We start from the raw sequence: 24,420 nt of genomic DNA, 5'->3' as shown, positions 1-24,420 counted from the left end.
TCACTGAGGTTCCGGGTGCAGCGTTCCTATAGGGCTCACTGTCAAAGGGGAATAGAGATGCCAGAAACCGGGGGCCAGGGCAGCACGGGCGACACGAGGGAGCGAAATCTGTAAACAATCAGGTAAAGAACCTTGCCCAGGAATGGAACGCAGCCCGGTCCGGGGAAGGTTCCAATCGTTTGTTGCAAATGGGTATCGCCCAGTCCAAAACAGCGGAGGAGGATGGCTCCTTTTAACTGTGACCTAAACGACTGGAAAGGGGTTCAGAGGAGCCACAGCATCAGTTGGTTCGGTTGTCGTTCTCCTCTAACAGCCTCCTCTCTTCCTCCTGTTTGCACGTTCCGCCATCTGGTTACTTTGTGCCTCTCCCATGCTCGTACATTCTAGGCCCCGGGTCCCTTTTACTAATTGTTGTCCTGGAAACCCTCTCCTTGGGCTTGACAGTGCTTTTGCGAGAAAGGATGGACTGTGATTGAGGATCATAATCTGTACTGCAGGATGAAAATCTGTTCAGGAGGAAAGCAGAATGGAAAACCCTTAGCTTTTCATTTTAATTTTGAACGTACTATGATAGTATCTTGTTGCTTTTTCTAAAAAAAAATCTTCATTCACTTTATGGAATTTAATCTAATCTTTAAGTGTTTCGCGTATTCAATCGGAATTTGTTAATTTTTCGACTAGATGTGATTAAGGGTGGTATGACTTAAAGCATTTAACTTTGATGGGGAATGTAATACAGGGATACTAAAGAAGCTGTCAATACAGACAAGATAATTGCAGAGTTATGTACAGCAGCCCTTCTCAGAGTCATAGAGATGTATAGCACGGAAACAGACCTTCGGTCCAACTCGTCCATGCCGACCAGATATCCCAACCCAATCTAGTCTCACCTGCTAGCACCCAGCCCATTTCCCTCCAAATCCTTCCTATTCATATGCCTTTTAAATGTTGCAATTGTCCCAGCCTCCACTACTTCCTCTGGCAGCTCATTCCATACACGCACCACCCTCTGTGTGAAAACATTACCTTTTAGGTCTCTTACATATCTTTTCCCTCTCACCCTAAACCTATGCCCTCTAGTTCTGCACTTCCCCACTGCAGGGAAAATACCTTGTCTATTTACCCTATCCATGTCCCTCATGATTTTACAAACCCCTATAAGGTCACCCCTCAACCTCCAACGCTCCAGGGAAAACAGCACCAGCCTATTCAACCTCTCCCAATAGCTCAAATCCTCCAACCCTGGCAACATCCTTGTAAATCTTTTCTGAACCCTTTCAAGATTCACACCATCCTTCCGATAGGAATGAGACCAGAATTGCATGCAGTTTTCCAAAAGTGACCTAACCAATGTCCTGTGCAGCCACATCATCTCCCAACTCCTGTAGTCAAAACTCTGACCAATAAACGAAAGCATACCAAATGCCTTCTTCACTATCCTATCTACTTGTGACTCCACTTTCAAGGAGCTATGAACCTGCACTCCAAGGTCTCTTTGTTCAGCAACACTCCCTAGGACCTTACCATTTAGTGTATAAGTCCAACTCAGGCTTGCTTTCCAAGCATACAACACCTCACATTTATCTAAATTAAACTCCATCTGCCGCTCATTGGTTCATCTGATCAAGATCCCATTGTAATTCAAGGTAACCTTTTTCACTATCCTCTACACTTCCAATTTTGGTGTAACCTGCAAACTTATTAACTAAACCTGTTAAGTTCACATCTTTTTATCATTTATATAAATTATGTAGTAGTGGACCCAGCACTGATCCTTGTGGCACTCCACTGGTCACAGGCCTCCAGTCTGAGAAACAGCTCTCCACCACCACCCTTTGTCTTCTACCTTTGAGCCAGTTCTGTATCCAAATGGCTAGTTCTTGTCGCAATTTTACATGTCATTTCGCACTAACAAACCTAGATCTAGTCCATCTGTCACCACTAACAATAATTGCAATTAAACAACATTTTAATCCACCAGATTTTTTTTTGTTTTGTTATTCTTCATGACATGGAATGTTTTAAAGCAAAACACACTGTAAATTACTGGACAGGTCAGCAGGCATCTATAGAGAGAGAAACAGAGTTAATGTTTCAGGTTGATGACTATTCATCGGAATTAGCAAAAGTTAGAGATGTTTAAGGTTTTAAACAAATGAAAGAATAGGTTAAAGAACAGAGGGGCAAGAGAGGTTAAGTATCAAAAGGGTCGCGAGGCTGAAGAAAGTGTTCATGGAACAAGTGAAAGAAGAAAAGATCTCAAGATGACATCTAAATGACAAACTTCTTACAGAGTGTGAAAGGCTTCAAAATATCTGGGAGACGGTGCTTCTTCTGAGCCACAGTCTGCAGTCAAAGCTGTGAAATAGAGGCAGGTTGGCACCTGATGTTAGGAGACATTTACATTTGTCAAACTCTGTGGAAAACTTGTACGATTTTCATTTACTTTGCACCTTAACAGTATACATAAAGCTTTATCCTTACTTATCTGTGATGGATTTCAAGGTCTGATCTCTTCATGCTTAATATTTTTAAAAAATGTCAATTTTTAATGTAGTTTTTGATTCTAGTATCTTTAGGAATGTGGCATTCCTCTCATTAATGTAGTCAACAGCATTGCGGCTTTTCCTCTGACAATTAGCAATTTGAGATATGTGAACTATTAGCTGCAAATTAAAAAGAAATGCTAATACTATTGGATTTAGTTTAATTTCAGTACTTCCTTATAATGTATAACAAATAATTCTCGCTTCTAAATTTTTCCAATTAAGTATTATATTAAACCAGTGTTACTAAACAGCTATCTAAATTATGAATAACATGGAGAGTATTTTCTTAATAATGAGGAGTATAAAATATGTCAATAATTGTCAAAGCTTAACATTCTATTCTTCAACAGAAATTAAGCAGTGTATAAGTAAGAACGGAATGCATTTTCATAGCTTGCCCCAATTTTCTCCTGACTCTTAATATTCCATTTCTTTCTGAGCTGAGACACAAAACTTCATATCCGACGCAGCTGCATAACCACCAACCTTCGCTTCAAATATTTTTGTCATCTCTACTCTTTATCTCTTTATCCACTGCAACTGAAAATCATCATTCACGTCTTTACTTTTTCAACACTTTGTTCATCGTTTCCTGGAATCCACCATAAACTTCAACACATCCTTAAAATTGCAGCATATCCACCATCCTTCTTAAAGCCCCATACATCTACTACGCTGGTTCTTGTCAATCTTTATTACCACCCTGTTGCTCTGGAACGTTAACTTCAAAATTCTTGTCTATAAAATCTTTGTTCCTTCTGTTATGCCAACTCAGGTCTGCTGTGCATTTCATTTCCCCTGTTCTTTCATTGATGGTAGTCACTCAATATACCCAACACATTGGAATTTACCTTACCTAAAGCAACCTGCTTTGCGACATTTCTTCACACTTTTCAAAGTCTGTTTAGATCCAGCATCTTCACGTATTCTTGAAAAACCTCCAGTAACCCCTCCTTGTCCTGTCCAATTTTAAATCTTTTGGTGCTGCTTTCTGCACTTTTCCCACCCAGAGCTATCACACTTGAATCATCTTATTTTTGAGACAGCTGACACCTAAAAGTTTAGTTCCCCTCCAAAACTGCAGGAAAAGCTCACACAATGTTTGCTATTTTAAGTGTTAAAATGGGGAACATTGCTTAGTTGTTTAATTTCACCTCCATCCCCACCCCATTCACCTATTGTATTCTTTGCGACCTTCACCCCAGCCCCACCCCCCCATTTATCTCTCCATCCTGGAGGCTTCCTGCCTCTATTCCTGATGAAGGGCTTTTGCCCGAAACATCGATTTTCCTGCTCCTCGGATGCTGCCTGACCTGCTGTGCTTTTCCAGCACCACTCTGATCTAAACTTTGGTTTCCAGCATCTGCAGTCCTCACTTTTGCCTAGCTTGAAGAATAAACCATAGAACAAATTACAGGGGTGTTAGTCTCAACTTTTCAATGTTGTGCCAAATGTATGGACTAATTACAGCTTCAATCTAAGGAGTAGGAGTAAACCACATACATTTTTGAGTCTCTTCTAACATTCAGTATGATTATGGCTCATGTTTGACATAAATTACTTTTTCCCACTTCCTCCAATGCCTTAATTCCCTGAGACACCAAAAACCATAAGCATCTTTGTTATTCCAAGTGCTACTGTACTTGATGTCTGCTATCTGCTTTCCTGTTGATTGACCATGGGCCCCTATTTTTATCAGAATATCACAAGAGTGTAAAGGAACTGTAAAGATTAGGAATTGATCATTTGGAAAGTTAAGATGTACAAAATTGTGGGTGGCACGGTGGCACAGTGGTTAGCACTGCTGCCTCACAGCGCCAGAGATCCGGGTTCAATTCCCGACTCAGGCGACTGACTGTGTGGAGTTTGCACGTTCTCCCCGTGTCTGCGTGGGTTTCCTCCGGGTGCTCCGGTTTCCTCCCACAGTTCTAAAGATGTGCAGGGTCAGGTGAATTGGCCATGCTAAATTGCCCGTAGTGTTAGGTAAGGGGTAAATGTCGGGGTATGGGTGGGTTGCGCTTCGGCGGGTCGGTGTGGACTTGTTGGGCCGAAGGGCCTGTTTCCACACTGTAAGTGATCTAATCTAATCTAATCTAAAAAATTGTAATTCAGGACAGCAAGCTGGGAAGTTACATATAAGTTGGGTTTTCCTTTCTCAGCTATTTGAAACTGCTGAATGCTCTTGTACTTGAGCAACTTCATGTTTTAATTGACTTATGGAATGTGGGCTTTGTTGGCTGGCCGGCATTTATTGCCCATCCTTAGTTGCCCTTGAGAAGGTGGTGCTAAGCTGCCTTCTTGAAACACCACAGTCTCATGCTGGAGGTAGACTCATGATACTCTTAGGGAGGAAATTCCTTATGTGAAAGTGAATCTTGCTGCTGTTTTATATTTCTCCTGACATTTATTTTCCCTTTTTTTATTGAAAAGAAATGGATGTAAAAATTACAACCAATGTAAAATAGTTTGCCTATTCACGATTACTCTTTTACAGTATCAAGTCAAATGTGTGCCCAATCTCTTTCAAAATAATCACATTGACAACTTCACTTAATTAATTGTGTTTTCACATCCCTAACTATGACCTCTATACAGCTTATTTCATTCCTCTGAACTCTTCAAAAACTCTACTCACCACTATTTCACTCTTTGCTATGATATTTCTTTCCACATATACCTCAATCATTCAACTCCGATTGTCTCTTGTTTCTCATTTGTATGCCACAAGAAAGCCAGTGGAATGCTGTCCTTATATCTAGAGAACTGGAGTACAAGAGAGCAGAAAGTATGTTGCAGTTATACAAAATCCTGGCTTGCCTCCCTCTGGAGCCCCTGAGCAGATCTAGACACCATGACGTCGAAAGGATGCATTGGTCCTTTGTAATGTCTTTGAGCATCCAAGCTGTTGCTCATGCAATTAAATTGAGTTACTCGGCCTAAACTTGGGAAGGTTAAAAATACTTGCAAGGTGGTAATCCTCAAATCACGTTACTTTTTAATCTAGAAATGTGAAGGATATTCTGTAATAAAGGGAAAGAAAATCCTCCATGCCCACAATTATGTTATAGTAGTGAAAAGAGTTTTGAACAAAACATTATAATTGTGGATGAATTTTTACATAATTATAAAATATTAGATATGGTGTATTTCTGGCAAAGAGATAATTGTTTAAAATCACATTGAAAGTTGAAACAAATGTCTTTAGAAAAACAGGTAATGAATGTTGAATTAACTATGATTTCTCGCTCAGTCCATGGTTAGTTAAGTTTTAATCCAAAATTAAGGTAAGGTGACACTTATTCTTCTAGACTAAAGTAGTCAAATTAAAGCTCAAGCACCATTAAGTTTCATTACAGTCAAACATTATCATTTGGTTACAAAAGTAATTGATCATGCACAGGTAGTTCATCTACAACACAATGGTTGTATTCTTGTGCAGCCCCACATTATAGAAAAATTATGCTTTAGAAACAGTGCTTAAAGTGTTGGTAATGTAATCATGTTACAACCAACACATGTTTTAAAAGGATGCACTTTAGAAACAGTGTTCCTAATTCATCAATCGCATTACAGCGAATTTGCGTTAACGAAACATGTGTTCTAGCAGAACGACCTGTATTCTGAGCTGGAATTTCTTACAGAAATATCAAATCCTCTTTATGTTCACCTAATTCCTCCCCATTTTCTTCATCTTCATCCAGTTTTAGAAAATAGTGCTGGATGAAAATCTCAATTACCTTTTTTAAGATAAAACCATACGGTAACCAGGGAGGATGTAATATCTTTGAACTTTCAACCTTTACTCCAACAACTTGTATTTGTGTAGTCCATTTAATGCAACAAGAAGTCCTGACCAGTGATTCCTACCCAGTGCTTTGATGAAAGCATACCGTAACCCGCTAATAGCACATCAGAAATTTTTTTGAACCTTGTACATTTTAACTAAAGCAAAACTATATCTGTTGATAATTTTGCTTTAGTGCCAGTCATGATTGAATGGGAGAGCAGACTCGATGGGCTGAATACTAATTTCTGCTCCTATGTCTTATGGTCTAAATTTGCAAAATCTCTTGTGTGATTGTAAGCCATGATGAGTGACTTTCTGTCTAAATTGAGTTTGAGCCATCCTGTTGTATGAATAAAACCAAGTTCCTTCCAACTGATTGATTCTGTACCATTTTATAAAACTGTTAAGTCAGAGTTTCTTTCCTGTTCTAGGTCAGCTAAAGTATGGCAGCTGAAGTACTGGGAAACCACAGCTGCCATCTCTTACAGCAGCTTCATGAGCAGCGTATCCAAGGCTTCCTGTGTGACTGCATGTTAGTGGTGAAGGGTGTCTGCTTTAAGGCTCATAAGAACGTGCTGGCTGCATTCAGCCAGTACTTTAGGTAGGTATGAACTATGTATGACGTGTAATTTGAATTCTGTGCTGGAATTAGACTAGGGCTGAAAGTCTATATTTTCATCTCAACCAGTCTTTGCTAATAGTCATGTCCACCCATAGCATTGTTTATGTGCATATAATACGTTATTAATCTTACATATAGCAACAACTTCCTCTAAGTGCTATAGGTACTCCTTACAAAGTTTTCCCCACCTCACAACACCTAATTGCACTGTTTGAGCTGCCCATGAGCTTTGATTGGATTGTTGAAAGAGAAACCTTTATTTTATTGTGCATGTTTCAAAGTTTTCTTATTTAACTTTGTTCTATAACACTACAATTCACTTTAACACTATAATTCACATTACAGTGTGCCAGAACCCACCTAATATTGCTTGGACCCTCAGCTATTCGTAATTACTTCAGACATTTGAAGTCAATCTGTTTGCATTTTAGTTCCAAATTATATTTAACGCACCACACATTTTTAGTTTAGAAGCTGTTGGGAAGGCTATTGTTGTTTAAATAATCTAGAAATCGTTAATTAAATTTTACTTGTACATTTTCAAGTGCTTTAAATTCAAAATAAATTATGGACCTTTGATGGTAATTATCTCTGTCAGTCCACCACCCTCCTTCACTCCTGTCCTGAGAAATCCATTCCCAATTGGTCACAGTTATCAGATGAAGCCATTGGATTGTTAATCTAACTGTTTCCCCAGCCAAGAACTTAGTTAACACTGGTGGTAAATCATCTCCAAAGACATCCAGGGAGTAGAGTTTTATCATCCAGTTATAATTATTAGTTGACAAAAATATTCTTGCTGAGAACTACCTTGAATGCCTTTAATGTATTCTTAAATTGCTTTACTGTAACTACATTTACTGAGTGAACTGAAAGTGTCAAGTTTCACATTTTCACTACTGCAGAAAATGCTGTGGCTGTTTAGGGTCGAATACTTTGGCTCGTTTTTAGTAAAACTATTTGAGGGGCGGCATGATGGCTCAGCGGTTAGCACTGCTGACTCACAGTGTCAGGGATCTGGGTTCAATTCCAGCGCAAACCTTGTGTCTGAATGGGTTTCCTCTGGTTGCTCCAGTTTCCTCCCACAATCCAAAGATGTGCAGGTTAGGTGAATTGGCCATGCTAAATTGTCCATAGTGTTCAGGGATGTGTAGGTTAGGTGCATTAGTAAGGGGTAAATATAGGATAATAGTGTAGGGGAATGGATCTGGATGGGTTACTCTTTGGAGGTTCGGTGTGACCTTGTTGGGCCAAAGGGTCTGTTTCAACACTGTAGGGATTCTATCACTGTATGATCTATGGTGAGTAACATCGAGTTGCAAGTTTGTCTTTTCAACTTGAAGTAATTTTGTGTTCTGTCTCTAATCTTTCAGGACCTTATTTCAAAATTCTTCAGGCCAGAGTCGTGATGTCTTCCATTTGGATATTAAAAATATTGGTGGTATTGGCCAGATTCTGGATTTTATGTATACTTCGCACCTTGATCTAAGCCATGAAAATGTCCAGGCGGTGTTGGACATTGCTCAGTGTTTGCAAGTACCAAATGTACTCAGTCTATGCTATACTTTCCTAAAGGCTTCAGCAAATGTCATTGGTGATAGCAGCAACTTGTCAGCTGTTGGCAGTATTTCGCTGCATGGGGCCCTGACAACCAACACAGAGGATATGCTGGAGAATACGGATGGTACTGAGATAAACCATGACTGCTCATTTGGGATACAAACTCATATCCATAAACCTCAAGAGCTGGGGCTTTTATTTAGACCACTGCCAGAGATTTCTCAAGCTGAAATATCAGCAACTTTGCAGAATCAAAATCCTGGACTCCCAGACAGGACTTCTTCAGATTATCCAATGAGGCAAAATGCTCAACAGCCTTCTAAATTGTACAACTGTTATGGAAAAGAAATGTTCAAACAAAATCTGTCACCTTTTTTCGATAGTAATCAAGGGGAGCAAAGAAGAATGGACCTCGACAATGGTATAAGTACAGCAGTAACCACGAAGGATGTATCTTCCCTTGAGCCTACTGAATGCAACAGTGCTGCTCAGGAGCAGTCCTCATCAGGCATGACGATGCACACAGAAGAAAGATGGTCCTTTAGTCAGAGTGTGGGGGACATTGAAACTCAACCAATGAGACAATTGCTTCACGTGAAAAAGAAAGTCCCTCTGAAGAAGTATGATTATTTGTGGCCCAAGAAACTGCTTGAGGCACCTTCTGTGCTCCCTAAAGTGAATGAAATATCCGAAGCTGAGAAAGTAAATGGACACAGTTCAAGGGAGCTCCCCAAAGAGAACTTAGGACAAGGCAATTGTGCTGGGGAGAAGGATCAGGAACAAGTAAAACTGACTGACTCACCTTTGAGAGAAAGTGATCTAGGACCGGTTGACCATGGAGCTACTGGAGATTCTGAGGAAGTTCTTGATCAGTCTTTAAATAACTCAAATGTTCAGTCTCAGTTTTGTCAGTCACAGAAGCAATATTGTTGTGAACTATGTGGAAAAACTTTTAAACACCCGAGCAATCTTGAACTACACAGACGTTCCCATACAGGTATAGTAAGTGTTGGGAATACTCCATTTTGGTCTTTATGCTTGACTTGCTATTTATTTGCTAAAGGCTAATTCTCCCCAACATATCACACCATTTCTTATGCAACCTTCCTTAGTGGACACTGTCTTCCCACTTTCTGCCACAGCTTTTCCAAGACCTGGGTATGTGATACCAGGACCAGTTCAGATAGTGAAGTGGTAAATACTGTTTTACTGGGAGCTTGAATACAGAAGGAGAAAGGTGTACTTTAGGGACATGAAATACTTACATGCAGATGACACAAAGATAGGTGGTGGGCAGGAAGTGTTGAGGAAGCAAGGAGGCTGCAGAAGGACTTGGACAGGCTAGTGGGCAATGAAGAAATGCAATGTGGAAAAGTGATGTTATGCATTTGGTTAGAAAGAATAGAAATGTAGACTATTTTCTAAATGGGGAAAGACTTTGGAAATCTGAAGCACAAATGGACTTGGGATTCCTAGTTCACGATTGTCTTAAGGTTAATATGCAGGTTCACTTGGCAGTTAGAAAGGCAAATGCAATGTTAGCATTCATTTCAACAGAATACCAGAGCAGAGATGTACAGCTGAAGCTGTATAAGGATCTGGTTGGACTGCATTTGGGATTTTGTGAGCAGTTTTGGACCCTATATCTAAGAAAGGATCTATCTATCTATCTATTCCTCTGATCATATTGTATGTCTCTATCTATCTATTCCACTGATCATATTGTATGTCTCTATCTATCTATTCTTCTGATCATATTATATGTTTCTATTAAATCCCCTCTTAGCCTTCTTCTCTCCATTGAGAACAGAACCAAGGCCCTCAGCCTTTCCTCATAAGACCTTCCCTCCAGACCAGGCAACATCCTGATAAATCTCCTCTGCATCTTTTCCAGTATGTCCACATCCTTCCCGTAATGGGGTGACCAGGACTGTATATAATAAATGTATGTAATGATATGTATGCAATATTCATAAATTAATTTTGAAGTGGAGTCATGGTTAGGCTACTTTTGGAATATGATGTGCAGTTCTGGTCTCCCTCGTATTAGAAGGATGTTGTGAAACTTGAAAGGGTTCAGAAAAGATTTACAAGGATGTTGCCAGAGTTGGAGGATTTGAGCTATAGGGAGAGGCTGAATAACCTGGGGCTGTTTTCCTTGGAATGTCGGAGGCCGAGGGGTAACCTTATCAAAGTATGTAAAATCATGAGGGGCGTGGATAGGATAAATAGACAAGGTCTTTTCACTGTGGTGGGGGAGTTCAGAACTAGAGGGCATAGGTTTAAAGTAAGAGGAGAAAGATTTAAAAGGGACCAAAGGGACATAATTTTCACACAGTGGGTGGTGTGTGTATGGAATGGGCTGCCAGAGAAAGTGGTGGAGGCTCATACAATTAGAACATTTAAAAGGCATCTAGATGGGTATATGAATGGAAATGGTTTAGAGAGATATGGGCCAAGTACTGGCAAATGGGACCAGATTAGGTTCGGATATCTGGTCAGCATGGACGGGTTGGACTGAAGGGTCTGTTTCTGTGCTGTACGTCTCTATAACTCTATTGGCAAAGTGGTCAAACACAAATGCAACTGCTTAGAAAATTTACTCCTTAGGGCTAAAGAAAATTCACTTACGTAGCACAACCACATTGATTTTTTTCTCAGCAACAAAACCACCACAGGCTGCTAACATCGTGGGTTGCTTCAATGCTATCATCTGCAAACACTGGTTGAGCAGGTAGTGCCTGACAGCACTGGCTGTCCTGAGGATTTCATGTGGTTTGTGCAGCAGAGTTCTGAAACTCCACAACCTGAACCAATTTTCAGCCCATTTAGCTGACAGGGAAATTGTTTCAAGAGGACTGTTTCATCTACTTTAGATGAATCCATTTACCCCAAGTAAATCTTTCACACTTACATATGTAAAAAGAATATGGAAATATAATGAGTACAAACTATATGAAGATAGATTATTTTAATCTGCTCAATGTTGTAAAGATATTTTTAAGTAAAGCTACAGAAGAACACCAATGTTCTGATTTGGTAGAATCCCAAGACCGCTATTAATTATGCGGTCAGTAACTTCATTGTGTTCAAACAGGTAAAAATGAGTAGAACGTACTCTAACGTCACGGTTTCATTTGTAGGGAAGCTAGATAGTAGCCTTTATAATGATTAACTGAACTACAGACGTTGTGGTAGTGTACAGAACTGCTTGTGAATTCTGTATTTGCTTAATATTGTAGATAATCAGTACACATGTACAAAGAAGGTTGATGTCCACTAGGAATAATTTTGTCTATCTTCTTAATATATGTATTTCATTGTATTTCAACAGGAGAAAAACCGTTTGAATGCAACATCTGTGGGAAACACTTTTCACAGGTAAAAGTTATTTCTGAAGTACATTCAGAGATATTCTAAACTTTTTGTTTGCTGTTTTAAAAAAAAATAGAATTGAAGCGTCCAAATATTAGCACCTTGTCAGTGGTGCTGGATTTGTTGGATTGATATCTTCTTGGATTTCAATAATTTAACCCAGTGACTTAACAATGGTGATCTCCAAGGGTAGGATTTCCCCAGGCCCTGAACAATGTGGGCAATAGTGAGAGAGTTGAGGAAAAAACTGGCAATAATAAGAAACAGATTCTCAATGTTGAGAAAAGATTTGCTGATTTTTATTTCCCCCCTTGCTGTTTAGGCAGGAAGTTCTGAACCTTTCTAATGAGCAATGACTACCTTGTGTTTGCGTCTCATTAATAGCGAATGTCACTTAATTTCTGTGCAGCTCTCTATCCTTGCTTTCCTTCCCTCAGAAACCCAACAGCACAGATTCCTGACCGGTATGTTAAAGTAGTTACCTAGTGCCACAGCTCACAGCTTGCATCTCTGTGCCCACACTCAGCCGTGCCATTCCCCCACCATTTCCCCGCACGTTCCCTGGACACCATTGTCCTCCATCCATCCTTCACACAACCAAATCATTCACACAACCAGGCATTGTCGGACCACCAGCCTCACCACACAACCATTCCTGCTTTCGAAACAACAGCCTGAAAGCTGATGGGCTTGACAGAGGTAGCAATGCAAAACGAAATGTGAAGCTTTGGGCTAATTCTGACTATTGGGCAGACCCTCACAAAAGCACAAGCATGCCACCTTTGACCAAACTTCCAACTGCTCAATAAGCAAGCAAAATGGATGCTAAAGCATTCACAGTGGATGGAGTAGGTTTATTTATTTGTCTGCAGGGATATTGTTCATGATGTGATGCTCTGCTTGGTGGCTGTCAGGCATCCATAGGTGCAGTGATATCATGCGTCTGCCTCTGCACTACATGTGCAGCCTAAAAATTGACTGACAATGCACCCTACAAAGCTTGGCCTCAAACTATCGTGACCATTCCATTGTTTATAACAATTGAATCCTTGTCGTCTCTGAGAAACTGATGTGACCACAGGTCAACCACCTGTGTTTGCCGGTTCACAAACAGATGCCAGAGGTTTCATTGCTGCACAGGGCTACTATCCTTGCACACTGACCTGTACGTATGTCAGAACGTGGTCTGTTATAGACTGTGATGCTATAAGAGTTTTGCCCGTCCTGCTGCACAATCGCAGAAGCCAGATACCAGAGAGGTCAGTTGCATGACTAAGGAGCTGAAGAGCAAACAATTGTTTGATAAAAGTCAACATGAACCATGCTGGACCACTCACCATGAATCTCCCCACAAATGACCATTTGCCAACAAAACTGGGAAAATTCAACCCCATGTCTTTTGCTTGTACCCCTTCAATTTCCGCAGATAGACCAAATAAATATGAGATGAGACAAAGCTTGATGCAAGCTCTTTCTTACATAGTAAGATGAATAGTTAGAGCCATTGTTATGACTGGTATTCCCAGTTCAATTAATGCACTTTGCCTTTATGTCCTGACATAAAATCAGCATCTCACTTCATAACATGTTTTAAACTGTTATGTTTATGAGCCTTAGTGGGCGGCATGGTGGCTCAGTGGTTAGCACTGCTGCCTCACAGTGCCAGGGACCCGGGTTCGATTCCTGCCTCCGTCGACTGTCTGTGTGGAGTTTGCACATTCTCCCCTTGTCTGCGTGGGTTTCCTCCAGGTGTTCCAGTTTCCTCCCACAATCCAAAGATGTACAGGCCAGGTGAATTGGCCATGCTAAATTGCCCATAGTGTTAGGTACATTATTAGATTAGATTAGATTAGATTACTTACAGTGTGGAAACAGGCCCTTCGGCCCAACAAGTCCACACCGACCCGCCGAAGCGTAACCCACCCATTCCCGTACATTTACCCCTTTACCTAACACTACAGGCAATTTAGCATGGCCAATTCACCTGAACTGCACATCTTTGGACTGTGGGAGGAAACCGGAGCACCCGGAGGAAACCCACGCAGACACGGGGAGAATGTGCAAACTCCACACAGTCAGTCGCCTGAGTCGGGAATTGAACCCGGGTCTCTGGCGCTGTGAGGCAGCAGTGCTAACCACTGTGCCACCGTGCCGCCCACACGGAGTCAGGAGTAAATATAGGATAGGGGAATGGGTCTGGGTGGGTTGCTCTTTGGAGGGTCGGTGTGGAGTTGTTGGGCCGAAGGGCTTGTTTTCTTACTGTAGGGTATCTAATCTAATCTAATTCTTTGCTGGGATTTTTCACCTCAACAGCTTCTCTGTTGCAGAAACTAGAATGTATTTTAGTCTCTTTATTTATGCTTTATTTTCTGTTGTTCACAGTAAGAAACAAATTTCAAAAAGCATCCAATGCTTCAGATATGCAGGATTTATTATTAATTAAAGCCACTAAATTTCTTATGATTTGGAGTCTAAAAGAAAACATTATCACAGTGAGCATTAATGCATTACCGTTTAAGTGGCTTTTTTCCCTTTGAATAAAGTCTGTGGAAAGTTGCCTCGAGGTTCTGAACTATATCAAGGATTTGCCTTAATGCGGAATTGGCTCCTCATTGTGACTAACTTCAGATTGTGAATGAAATGTGCCACAGTTAATATTACTTTGAAATACCAAGATAATGGTTCCAACATGAATACTGTTCTTTGTGGCCAGGATCCCTCCAGAAATGTTTGTCAAAGTTAACCCAGGAACCTACATTACCATTTGGTGCATGTTTGGAGAAGGTGGTTCGCCTAGGATTTTATTGTAAACAGGGAGACGTTACCACTCCAAGCCTGTTGAAAGATGTTCATGGCACCCCGTGGTTACTCAGTTTCAGTCTGATCAAGTAGCTGTTACAGGAGAAACTAGCCTGATACAGTTCACAACAAAGCTAGCCATTGCTGATATTTCAGGCTAAACTACAAAGAACTGAATATGGAAATTGTTCCAGTCACTACAATCAGCTAATGAAAACTGGAAGTTGGCCAAATGCATTTATTATCATCAGAATACTGGCCAGTACAGGTAACAGTCACCTTGCTCAAGTCTTTGGGCATAAAGGAAAGATCCTCACCAGAAGTGAGGTACGGGTCGGCTCCTAAATTCAGATTGAAAAAGGAAAGTGGTTCATATTGGGAATTCAGAGCTGAGGCATTACAAGGTCATGTCTTTATTGAGACATTGTACCTCACAACTGAGTACATATGCTCAATTACACCACATTTCCCTGTTCCAGGATGATAAAGCACGTAAAGTCTCAATCAGCCATTTATATTAATTCTAACTTTGATCTCTACATACATCCTGTCAATAGATTGCAGCAGAATAACACCGTGGAGCTCACAAAATACATTTAACTCTCCTCAATTTATTCTAACCATTCTGTCGCCATGGTTATATTGGTTCTTCAGCACCACAATTATATTATCCTTAGCAGTGCTTCCCATCATTTTATTACTATAAATACACCAAATTAACAGATTTCAAGCCATAACAACATGGATGAGTGAATTTTACACGTTCTATTATCCCATCATCTAAGAAAGATTCTTGCCTTACACCTGCATCCACTTTCATGGTCAGTGGAAAGCTATTTTAACTTCTTGTTTGCTGGTACCATGACAGCCCAGAATGTTGGGTATCTGATAATTGTGAATTCATCTTCCCATACTTGACATCTCTCAAATAGTGTCTTCATAGTTCTGCTCAATATTTCTCGACACCTTCCCCAACTATCAGTAATAGCTAAACTTCTTTATTTTCCAGTCATGACCTAATTCTTGATGCACTCCAATCGAAGATATCTAATTTTTTTTGTCAGTTAGAGAAACAATTGAATCCAATCTAACCATTTCTTTGAGCAATATGTATATTTGTATTTCTTTTGTTTACTGTCATGCTGAAAGCTCAAGACAGACTCCATGGGCTGAATGGTCTATTTCTGCTCCTGTTGTCTTACCGTCTCATTCAGAATTCAGATGTTAATCGGGCAGTGAATCAGTGATTAAGTGGAAAAGGCAGTAAAGTGGAATTGAGGAACAGACTTGACGGAATGAATGGCTTACTTTCTTACTTCTTATGGTGTTCAAAAATAATGGATTACATCTAGATTATTCTCAACATTTAGAAGAAAAGCATTCAAACTTTCAACTTCTGACCTCACTGTCACGGTAGAGAAGTTGCCTGGCTAATTACAGCCATTTGAATCTTCTTAAAAATATTGATGGGATTTGATCATTATGACCCAGAAATTCCAATGGCAGGTTGTCTTTTCTGCAGCATACACTGGAGTTGTGTGCCAGACTATGCGAAATTCCTGACAGAGCTGACTGAGGAAATTTTCCAAGAAATTGAAAACTTTGATAGTCAATTCCTCTGTATCTGCAACCATCCATAAATATCCCATATAGTCAATGTCGAAGAACTGCACTTGTTAAGCTTAATAGAATACAGGAGATGTTTGAGGATTAAAAACCTACTCTAACTCCTGAGTAGCTACTAAACTGAACCCCTGACTCACCACAGATGCCCCACTCCCAACAATATTTCCCCTTAATCCACAACACCCTCTACCTCAACGCTACTGAACCAACATCATTGCACTATGCCCCGTTTCCAAACCGCTACAATTTGACTATCTTGATCTTGAAACCTCCTTAGCCCAACAAGCCACTGACTTGACCCAAAGCAGTTGCAGGGCGGTCTGTTACAGGGTTAATCCCGAATACCCATTCCTGACATGAACCTGCCTTGTTGCCTGGCCATGGTACAAGGGGCTAGTATCTTTTTCCCACATTACTCACTGGAAAATCTCAGTGTCAGTGTGGGAACAGGGTTTTAAAGAAACCCTATAATTGACCCAAATTACTCTCATGTGGATTACATACTACTTGCGTGCAGGCAGCTTTTCCAAACTTGACCTGGCATCTCAGGAGCATCTTAAAAATTCTGAAGAAGGGTCGCACAACCCGAAATGTTAACTCTGATTTCTCTGCACAGCTGCTGCCAGGCCTGTTGAATTTTTTCCAGCAATTTCTGTTTTTGCATCTTAAAAGTGATTGGCAGTTCTATCAATGACTGACTGACCTCATGCTTGACCATGTATAAAGTATGCTTTAATCAAAAAATGATGTGGACAATTATAAATGTATATTTTTATACAGTGGGAAATTGCCTATTTGGGTTTGCAAATCTCTGAGTTGTTGATGTCAGTATATTAACTTGAATTTCTACTTTATTTTCTACCAGGCAGGAAATCTGCAAACTCATTTACGACGACACTCTGGTGAAAAGCCATACATTTGTGAGATCTGTGGCAAAAGGTGATTGTGGCAACCTTTTTTTTTTAACTTCAGTCATGGAATACATTGTGTTGAATTTTCCTATACCATTGGGAACCTATGACAGGATCATTTCTGTGTCCTGACCCCAAGATGTCGGATGTGTGTTTCATTTTATGGGAATCATTCGCTATTCCACTCTTATAGCGAGTGAGCTCTGGAAGTGCAACTGCTCACTTCAGTGTAGTTCAAGGGCAATAAGGGATGGAGAATAAATGTTGGTCCAGCCAAAAGTGCCCACATCCAATGACTGAATTTTTTTAAAAAAGTTCTGAAGCATTGACAGTGTTGAGATGGATCACTGTTGAGAGCTGTAATGTTGGATCAGTAGGGAGTCTGTGCAGCCACTATCAGCGTCAGTGGAGCAAATGAAAATTCTAATGCTGTTAGAGTAATCCATTCCTATCATTTCAATTTGCAATGCAAGTCCAATATATGGGCAGACAGCAACCTTGCCATTTGCATCAGTGGGCTCTTCAACAGTCTCAAAAGGATCAAGGTTACCAGCTCCCATTGTGGAGCCACCACCAGACACGGTGGGAAGGCCCGGACATTACTTACACGTGTTTGTGTGTCCAATGCAGGGGCTAATTACCCTTTAAGCATTTAATTGAGTACCTGCTGCTGCCATATGTTCAGCTGATTGTGTCTGGTTGGATCAGGCTGTGATAGGTAGGCGGGTTGCTAAGTTGGGTTGACAATAAATGGAGATGCCGAGAGTCCTGAGTTTGGTAAATCCCGAATATAAGGATAGATATTTTTTCAAAGCTCTCCAGGCAATCAGGCCATGATTTATTCAGAGTGTGGAGTATCTTAGAAAATGATTGTCATTATCATGCAGAGCGTAAGTGAAGAAGAAAAGAGTGAAAACATTTTTAAATCTATGAATGTGATTTAATGGTGTAATATTTCTGAGCTACAGGCAGAATGAGATGATCAGATTGAATGGTACGCACAGCTGTGATGAGTAGCTTGTAATTTTACCCTGGTGTTTTTGATTATATGAATGTTTTTAGAAGGAGAAAGAGTCACTAGCTTCAGGAGAGTGAATAGTATTTTGAAAGTTGAAATGGTCCTTTGTTTTACAAAGAAATGCAAAATTTGTTCTTTTTCTAAGGTCTTCTTCTTTATTTCAGGTTTGCTGCATCTGGTGATGTGCAACGCCATATTGTTATTCACACAGGTCAAAAACCTCATCTCTGTGACATTTGTGGTCGAGGTTTGTGTTTGAAGTATTTCATTTCTGTTCCTATGTAAGCAGTTAATGTATAAATTCTGACCTTTACACCAAAATCCATTGTAGAAGGCAGAGATGGGGTCAATCTCGGTTCATTATTTTGGCTTCAAAACCTCTGTAACTATTAAGTCAAAAGGAAATTGGTACTGCTGTGCCTGTTTTTAGTCATGCTGGACAGAGTTCTCTTATTTTAGACTATGTACTGAGGTAGGTGTAAAAGCAGGAGGGACATTGGTGCACAGGTCTGGCTTTCCCACACAATTACATCTTCTCAGCTTATTACGTACTCGCCAGTGGGTAAAACACCACATTTTGGGGCAAGAAGTTCTGTCCTTCTCAGGAACCAGTTGGGTTCCAACATTCAGGCACCATATTTTAAAGTCAGGTGGTCAGCATGGATCAACTTCAAAAGGCCAACTGTTGTGGTTGTAACCCATGTCCCATGTAAGCCTTTGTGCTCAGCCACATATCCCTGGACACTACCCTCATATCTTGTATCCTTCAAATGTATGAGGCTTTTTCAATTAATATTTTGGGCTGGGTTACAACTCAAGTCGCAAGTGAAAAGTCAAGGCTGTTCACATTTCACTTAGACTTCAGGTGACATTTGTTTTGAACAAACTACCAAACATGTTATTCAGTTGGCCAATTACTGCAATCAGACTGACAATGTTAGTCATTTCGTGTGTCATGACTTTCCTGTTCTTATTCCTTGTGCTTCCATACCTATCAATAAACCATTCTACAGCTCAGCAGTACAAACAGAGGAGCTTCTCCTTGTCAACCAATCTCTCTCTCTCTCTCTCTCTCTCTCTGAGAAAAGCACTAACTCACCTGTATGGCTTTCTTGATTTTATTTTTGATCTTGCCACTGGACACATGCCTGACCTCTTCCCTTCCTGCCTTCATGACTCCGGCAAACAGTAACTAGCTTTGTGGAAGATCAGAGTTGTAAATCTCAAGGCAGACTTGTTTGTTTTCACTGGAATTTAGAAGAGTGAGATGTGATTTGATTCAAGTATATAAGACTCTGAATTGTCTTGACCAGGTGGAAATAGAAAGGGTGCTTCTTTTTGTGGATGAGTCCAGATCATTGAGGCACTGTTTTAAATTTAAGGGTTGTCCTTTTTAGGACAGATATGAAGAGAATGTTTTTCTGAGGAATGGCCGACTTTGGAACTCAGGGCCTCAGAAAGAGATGGAGGTGGGGCCACTGAATATTTAACAGCTGTGCAGTAAAGTGGTGTCCCGTAGCCACTTATGAAATCAAAAAGCTGTGTTTGGAACCAAAAATAAAAGTTGCCTTAACTTTGTATGCATTAAATTTGTTTATAATTTATGTATTTAAAATGGTGCCGGACTACGGCAACTTATACATATTTTACTGTATTTTCACATTCCTGATGAAGGGCTAATGCCGGAAACATCGACTCTCATGCTTCTAAGATGCTGCCTGACCTGCTGTGCTTTTCCAGAGCAACAGTTTTCGACTCTGACTTTGCAGCATCTGCAGTCCTCACTTTCTCCTGTATTTTCACAAATACATGTAACAATAAATTACCACTCTTTACTATTTATAAAGTGGTGTACATTGATTCCCTTACCAAACAGAAATCTAAGGGGCAAACCAAAATGTGCAATTCAAACCTTAAACAGTGTAGCCATGATTCTACTGAATGGTGGGGTATTGCGAGGGGCTAAATGGCCTACATCTGTTTCTCATTCATACGTTTCCTCAGTGCAGAAAATTGATGGACTATGCAAACCTCTTCATACCCTTTCTTTGGGAGGAGTGGCTTCACGTTTGGGAGTAGGTTGAAGAAGAATTTAGAAAGGCACAGTTAGTTGAACAATGGAAGAAATAAATCTTGTAACACTATAGGATTCTGATTTTATATCTCACCTTATGTCTGAAAAATACAAGGGTTGATAGGTTTAATTGAGGTGATCAAATAAGATTAGCCCACAAGCAGTATAAGAGCTTACATACAACTTTTCCTGTTACGTATTGATTCTGTACTGACATACTTTTTGCAACACTGCTTGATACTAATAAACTAATCAAAGTCTTTGAATACTTGTGTTGCAGTATGTAGCAATGAATCTTTTAAATCTAATTTGTTAAAATTTTAGGTTTCAGTAACTTCAGTAATTTAAAGGAACACAAAAAGACACACAGTGCAGATAAACTGTTTACTTGTGACCAGTGCGGAAAGTCTTTTAACATGCAGCGGAAACTTGTTAAACACCGAATCCGTCATACAGGAGAGCGGCCATATAATTGTTTAACATGCGGTAGGTTTATTGTTAAAGCATCTAGAAATGTTTGCGCTCTGAAATATTTTCAACCAAGTAAAATGTCATTGGTTTGCTGATAGCTCAGCAAGCTTTATCAGACATTAACCGAATCACACAAATTATGTGGATTCTGGTGGTGCTGAATATTTTAGTTATTGCCATAATAAAGTATTGAGCTATATAAATTATGAGATTGAGGGTTTGATTTGACTGGATAAAGAAGGGGGTTGTCTTAACGTACTGCATTTTAAATTCTGATGGCACACACAGGTATCTCCAAAACATAAAACAATGAATTTGTGTTTTGGAGAGTTATTGTATTTTTTGTATAATGTACTTTATTTTTACAACGGGTAAGGAATGTTTAGTTTATGGCCTGTGTTTATTGTTTATAGCAATATAGGCTGTGTCCATATCATGAATGTGATTTTAAAAAAAAGAGTATCTTTATCGTTCAGATACTTCAGTCTACTTCATTTTTCTGCAAAGTGATCTTATTGCAACATCTTTAATACTATCCTCAGGATCATTTGCACTGGAATACTTATAAAAACATATTTGTCTGAAGTCCTATGCTACGTATAATTGGTTGAATCTAAGACTGTTAGGTCAATATTTCATAATGTATAGGAGGGTATGTATATGTCTGATCCTGCAACAAAACAAAAGAGAAGAGAATTCTTCAAGGTTAATTCATTAAGGGAATTCTATTAGAAAGCATTTTTTCTTTCTAATCCATTTCCGTTAAACTTGACATGTACTTCTGTGGGTGATAAACACCTCTCAATCAAATGTCCATTCTTTCTTTCATGATCCACAGCAGTCTGTATCAGCAGGTTCTTAGATGATTGGATAATATGTTTTATGATCCGACTCATAGATAAATATACTTTCAGACACAGTCGATGGATGTATTTAATGTTAATTAATTGAACACTATAGAGCAAGCACTGGCATTTTTAGAAGACCTTTTCCTTGGTGTTGTTACAGAAACACCTAGCAGAAATACTTAGCAATTACTCCTATGTCCTTTCTTTTAACTTGCAGGAAAACGGTTTGCAGGTTCTGGTGACTTGCGTCGCCATGTCCGAACACACACTGGTGAACGGCCATATAATTGTGAGACATGTGGCAAGTGCTTCACCCGTTCTGCTGTGCTGCACAGACACAAGCGAATGCACTGCAAGTACAATGGAGACCATGACGTAAGAAATGAAGAGATTGACAGCTCTGAGGAAAATTATCGACAGCCTGCAGAGCAAAGATCACCAGACTCTGAGCCGCTCAGCCAGGCTATGCAAGTTGCACTGCTGCCAGTCTCTCCATTAGACAAGCTTCATGGTGACCCAGAACAACCTTCAGTTGGGGTGACTGAGGCATCAGCAACCATGCATGAAGATTCTCATTCTGAATATAATTCTTTGGTTCAACAACAAGTGGATGATCATCAAAACAAAATGGTATTGAGTCCTGCTAAAACTCACAAGCCTCAAGCTTCCCATCATCCTCACACTCACGTGGTTGACAGCAGCCCAAGGTCTGAAGAGTCCTTGCCATCTCAGAACCCCTCAACTGTGCGATCATCAGTGACAAGTCTGGACATTCACATTAATGTGCCCTTTGGAAATCACACACCTAGTGTTTCATATCGAACAAATGAAGGACCATTCCTCTCCAGCCTAACACTGTGGGGTCTGGCAATGAAAACCTTACAAAATGATAATGAATTAGATCAATGACAGACTTTTTATCTTAATTCAGCTAATATAAGCAGCCGTTAGATTGCACTTGAGTTTTATTTTTGGCATAATTGCTGAGAGGGAGAAAGAAGTCTTGTGAAATGTATTTTTGTAAGTTTTAATAAATACACTTAGATATTTAATAGAATATGGTCAGTGGGATCCATACAATACGTGGTTGTGCATCTTTTTAATTAACTGTCTTGAAATATAATGCTACAGCAGCTTGTTTTAATGAAAAAAAACAAGTTAATTGCAATAATTGTTTTCAGTTAATTGCAATGATCATTGACCTTTATCAATTACATACTTTGTAGCGTTGCTTTTTCTTTGATTCCTTTTAGTTCTCATTTTGAGAGGTAAAATCAGAATCCTAACAGACATTTCATAGTGTAGTTTTCCTTTGCTACACCCATTACACCAGATCTCTTTGGATCAATATTATTTGTCATTGGGATCAGCTGAAATATGTCACTATGACACAAAATCTAGCCATTTACGTTACAGTATTTATAAAGGCTTTTAAGAGCTACTTTGTTAATGTTGCACACTTTTGTTTTTGATGGTATGCAGAGTTAAAAAAATTCCAATTGCAACTACAAGTCCATTAATATTTGTGCATATTTTGCAAACGTTTGTCCCACTTTAGACATCCTCAATTTATGGATAGCAAACTCCAAACGTAGTTTCTTTAATCATCTGAAATTGGTACCTTATGAGAAAAAAACTGTCCTTAAGACAGGGCTGAACAAGAAGGATAAATACTTGAAGCACGAGACCTTGTATGCCTCCAGAGGTATAGATTGTCCAACCTGACTGGTAGCTCATAATTCAGCAGAAATTCACCAAGGCCCCTTTGACAGCACCTCCCAAACCTTTGACCTCAATCACTTAGAAAAACAAAGGTGCAGACATATGGGAGCACTACTACTTGCAAATTGCCCTCCAAGCCACACCTCCCTGACTTAGAATGATTATTGTTCTTCCTTCATTTTCACTGGGTCAGAATTCTAGAACTCCCTTCCTAATAGCATTGTGGATGCCCCTAAGCCATAGGTTCTGCAATGGTTCAAGAAGACAGCTCACCACCACCTTATCACAGGCAAATAGAGATGGGAAATAAATGCCGGCCCAGCCAGCAACATTCACCTTCCCTGCACCAAATAAAAATAAGGAAATTATATGACTGATTCATAGCAAACTGGTCAGACGACCATTAACAAGCAATGTAACAATTTGTCAATCATAGAGCAAAAATATTGGCGTCTGATTGAAGAATTGCAAAGAAACAATGGGACTGAAAATCAGAGTTGCAGCGAAGCTTAAGTATTACTATCCAGGAGAAAGCTTTTCTTCAAAAGAAACTTGAGATTTGTCTGATATTAATTGTTTCTTGATTCATTGTGGTTTGTTTCTCTTCCTGTATCTGCACATCTGGCATACCCTCATTCTATTTGCCTATGTACATTTATTGTAATTGTAATGTCTCTGAATTCTCATTTCTTTCTGAAAGCCTGTTTTTGCCATTTACCTTCTTCCACTACTTATTTTCTTGTTGGTTTATATTCATTTTGTGTATATTTCCTTTTTAAAATTTACCAAAAATGACAGTATAAATTTCAAGGAGTGCATGTGTGTGCGCACGCATGTGTGTCTTTGTGTCTTCGGATCTGGTTTAAGATGCGGCAATACAATGTAAGGATAATGCTGGTGTTGAGCTGGATCTGAAGATGTAAGTTGGCAGTTGTGTGTGAGAAATCACTATTTCGGGAGTCATTTCAAAATATAAAGTTTTTTTTAAATATGCATTTTCCCCCAATTTACCTGACTTTCAGATACAGTTTAATAGAAAACACAGATCAGATTTCTGT

At 39.7% G+C, this 24,420-nt stretch overlaps 1 protein-coding gene across 2 annotated transcripts; it reads left to right on the top strand.

The window, feature by feature from the left end:
• The first annotated feature begins 14 nt into the window (after positions 1-14).
• On the top strand, positions 15-24,229 carry zbtb49 (zinc finger and BTB domain containing 49). Of its 2 annotated transcripts, XM_043698195.2 has the most exons (8): positions 15-122; positions 6,768-6,937; positions 8,332-9,515; positions 11,853-11,899; positions 17,184-17,257; positions 18,412-18,494; positions 20,646-20,807; positions 21,858-24,225. In XM_043698195.2, the coding sequence occupies exons 2-8, from the start codon at positions 6,780-6,782 to the stop codon at positions 22,547-22,549; spliced, it is 2,400 nt and encodes a 799-aa protein (XP_043554130.2). In that variant the 5' UTR covers positions 15-122; positions 6,768-6,779; the 3' UTR covers positions 22,550-24,225. The 2 variants fall into 2 exon arrangements, with proteins under 2 accessions (XP_043554130.2, XP_043554147.2); XM_043698212.2 differs by lacking the exon at positions 20,646-20,807 and having other exon boundaries at positions 21,858-24,229.
• Positions 24,230-24,420: the final 191 nt, after the last annotated feature.

Source organism: Chiloscyllium plagiosum, unplaced genomic scaffold (genome assembly GCF_037043375.1).
Source record: "Chiloscyllium plagiosum isolate Xiang-an unplaced genomic scaffold, Cpla_swu_hap1 HiC_scaffold_1, whole genome shotgun sequence".
Taxonomy (NCBI): Eukaryota; Metazoa; Chordata; class Chondrichthyes; order Orectolobiformes; family Hemiscylliidae; genus Chiloscyllium; species Chiloscyllium plagiosum.
The sequence above is the reverse complement of the archived record's forward strand: the minus strand, read 5'-3'. Positions and strand labels throughout refer to the sequence as shown.

What these genes read in the sequence shown, in the direction of transcription:
- zbtb49 (XM_043698195.2), top strand. Translation starts at nt 6,780, where the DNA reads ATGGCAGCTGAAGTACTGGGAAACCACAGCTGCCATCTCTTACAGCAG. An exon ending in GTGGGAAACACTTTTCACAG is followed by an intron (nt 11,900 to 17,183) that starts GTAAAAGTTATT and finishes ATTTTCTACCAG; the next exon opens with GCAGGAAATCTGCAAACTCA. An exon ending in ATATAATTGTTTAACATGCG is followed by an intron (nt 20,808 to 21,857) that starts GTAGGTTTATTG and finishes TTTAACTTGCAG; the next exon opens with GAAAACGGTTTGCAGGTTCT.